At 39.5% G+C, this 3,144-nt stretch overlaps 1 protein-coding gene across 1 annotated transcript in view; it reads right to left on the bottom strand.

Annotated features, from left to right (window-relative positions):
* The window catches only part of LOC106530238 (ectonucleotide pyrophosphatase/phosphodiesterase family member 2), a gene marked incomplete in the record, with an annotated part of 36,908 nt that overhangs the window by 12,898 nt on the left and 20,866 nt on the right, over nt 1–3,144 (bottom strand). Inside the window, 2 exon segments of the mRNA XM_014025820.1 lie at nt 1,165–1,318; nt 1,664–1,796. Of these exon segments, the coding sequence (XP_013881274.1) occupies nt 1,165–1,318; nt 1,664–1,796 (287 nt within the window).

Below are 3,144 nucleotides of genomic sequence, written 5' to 3'. Positions count from 1 at the left end.
GTGCTGAACAGTTTAAAAAAAAAGGTAAAAATCAATACAAAAGAAGTTGTAAGAACAAGTAAAACATTAGAAAAAAAGATAAAATGCAAATGTAAAATTTAAGACATAAAAGACAGAGTGTACAGGTGGGTCTTTAGCTTAGCTTAAAAAACTTCCACTGAGCAGGCCAGCCTGACGTCTTGAGGGAAATCATTCCACAATAAAGGKGCACGAAAGAAAAAAGCCCGACCTCGTCTGACCTTAGGGATTATCAACAGACCAGTGTCCTGAGATCCGTGAGCACGAGATGGAATGTAAGGGTGGAGAAGGTCTGAAAGGTAGGGAGGCGCTAGGCCATGTCAGGCCTGATAGGTGAGAAGCAACACTTTGAAATCTGCACGAACATGGCAGGGCAGCYGGTGGAGAGACGACAGCACCGGAGTGATGTGATCGTATTTCCTAGTTTTAGTTAGGATACGAGTAGCTGCATTCTGAACCATCTGCAGGCCTTTAAAACCTCTTTGGAAGCCCAGAGAGAAGAGAAACTGCAGTAATCAATACGTGATGACACAAAAGCGTGGATGAGGACCTCTGCATTTTCAAATGAGAGTRTGTGTCTGATTTTTTGCAATATTCCTGAGATGATAAAAAGCAATCTTTACCTCCTTTAGGTGAGACTCAAAGCAGAGCGTAGGGTCAAACAGCACACCCAAGTTCTTGACCTTTTCCCTGCATCTGATGTTATGACCATCATTATTTAAACTAAGATTTTGGAACAGGTGGCGAGGTTTTGAAGGTCCAATAACCATAGAATCAGTCTTATCAGCATTAAGGAGTAAGACATTAGTTGATAACCAGCCTCTAATAGTGGTTAAGCAGGTTGTGAGGTTAGATAGTTAAGCACATTCATTTTAGCGTTGTCTTTCAGGGGGACAAGATTTTAAGCAATTATAACTTATGGTTGTTTAATAAGAGTTTGTCTCTCAGTTTATGGGGTTCTATTAATCCTAAATATCTATGGGAAATTTTAAAAAATGCAAATTAAAGAGCTTCGAACTCTCTGCTCATTTCATTGCTCTGAAGTTAACCCCAAGCACCAAGGTTCACAGGGCTAAAGCTTTGAAATGGCTCCCCCTGCTGGATAAACATATATACTGTATATTTAAAAAAAAAGGTTGAACTCACATTGCAGGATTCACTGTTGTCTGGCCTGTGAGGAATAATGAAGGAAAAGACATTTAACGCTCCATCACACTCTTCCACCGTCTGATTGATCTCCTGGCAGCTGGTCACAATCATGTAGAAGTGTGAGGGGACAACTGGGAAGTCCACCGAGAGCCTGAAAAATAAATAAAAAAATGCTCTGTGTGATTAAATCAGGCTAAATGTTACAAAAAATTAACTGTAAAATCAAACATTAAAGGTTGTACTGAGTCTCCAGCTAGTGGACAAATTTTAGAAATGCATCAAAATAAAAAAGGAAAAAAGTTCCTCTTCAGTATTTTTGTGACTCATTTCCTTCTTTATCAAATATGCTATCTGATTTTTCTTTTTTACAGGAAATGTTTTGTGTAAAGAGAATCAATGGATAATGAAAACAAGGGAGATATGTGCTTGCAGCGCTGGAAAGGTTCATTTAGTCAAGAGCCGAAAATCTAAACTAAACCTACTGTCATGAACTTACTCTTTAATTTCCTCTGTCGTGTCTCGAAGGTTGTCGTGGTTGTTGTCAAAAATAGGCCCGGAGAGAACGTTTATACCGTTGTTTTCCTCTGCGTAACGCCTCAACAGCGTCCCCTGCAGGTAATTCCATATCCCTGCACATAAAAAAGTAGACAATGTCAAACAAAACTACAAGCATGCATTTATATATTTTGAAATATAGTGTTGATCTGATCAGCACAAGCAACAGCTGCCTTTTAAAGGAGACATGATGCTTTTGAATCCTTTTTTTCACATTTAAATCATTCGGTTGTAGTCAATAAAACTGCAATGTTATGGTTTTAATTCTTCCTTGTTGTTACTCCACAAGCCCCTCTTTCACCCCTTTTCTGAGGCCTGTCTCAGATCAACTCATTTTGAGGCTGTCTCTTTAAATCCAAACAAGAATATAAAGATACTCCTACTCCATGCAAACAAAATGCACTTGATGGCTAAAAAAGTGGATTTAAAACCACATCAGCACCAGCGACAACTGCTTTTCAAAATAAGAGYGTTTTGTTTTCCTGAACATTTTCCAAACAGTTCATATTTTAGATTTGTCTGAGTGAAAATGGAAAAACTTGAACTTCGAAATGAGAACATCAGAAAAAAAAAACAGGCTGTGTTGGATCTTATTGCTTTAGCTGAATGTCTTCAAACGAGCTGAAAAACAAGGAGGCTTTCAAACCCTCAACAGGACTCCAGGAGATCCAGAACCTTTGGCAGCTCAAACAGGCCTGAACCACGGCTTCGTGGAAGATTGAAACATGATGTTTGTGTACATCACCACTGCTGTTTGCACTTAAACCTGCTGTTTCACAATCATTTTGTAGAAAACAAACAGCCCCCCCACCACCACCACCCACATACAGAGATCTGCTACACGTGTTCTGTATCTAAATGAGACCGTGGTTCAGATCTGTCCTGGGTTTTGTCCTGATAAGTCCTCTCTGCAGAGACGAGTGTAAGACCATCCTCGCACAGTTTTCTACCCTTTTCACCATCGCGCCTCTAAATGTCACCGATGGAAAGGAACATTTCCCAGCCTTCATACAGAACCAACAAACCGACACAAAAGGGAGAGAGCTCCTTTGAAAAGAATAAATTATCTGCATCCACATGTGACTTTGGTTTAGAAACAGTCTGTTTTGTCCCGATAAGTCCTCTCTTTCTACAGAAACAATGGGTCTCAGCCCGTCCTCACTCAGACCTGACATCACCGCGTTTCTCTCCTTTGTCTCATGTGACAGCTGAACGTCTCTGGTGTGAGGGAAGAATACATTTAGAAATGAGAAATCACCGACATGTTTGTTTTATGGGGCGCCGTTCGTAAAGTTACACAGTCAAAAATTACCACCGATATTTTTGTTAATTTAGCCTTTTATAAGAAAAAAAAAAGAACAGATTTATTTTTCAAAGTCAGTTTTTCACCATATGATTCATTCATTTGTAAATGTCATAGTT

The sequence above is a fragment of the Austrofundulus limnaeus genome, unplaced genomic scaffold (assembly GCF_001266775.1).
Source record: "Austrofundulus limnaeus strain Quisiro unplaced genomic scaffold, Austrofundulus_limnaeus-1.0 Scaffold502, whole genome shotgun sequence".
NCBI classification, from domain to species: Eukaryota; Metazoa; Chordata; class Actinopteri; order Cyprinodontiformes; family Rivulidae; genus Austrofundulus; species Austrofundulus limnaeus.
This window is presented reverse-complemented; position numbering and strand designations above follow the sequence as displayed.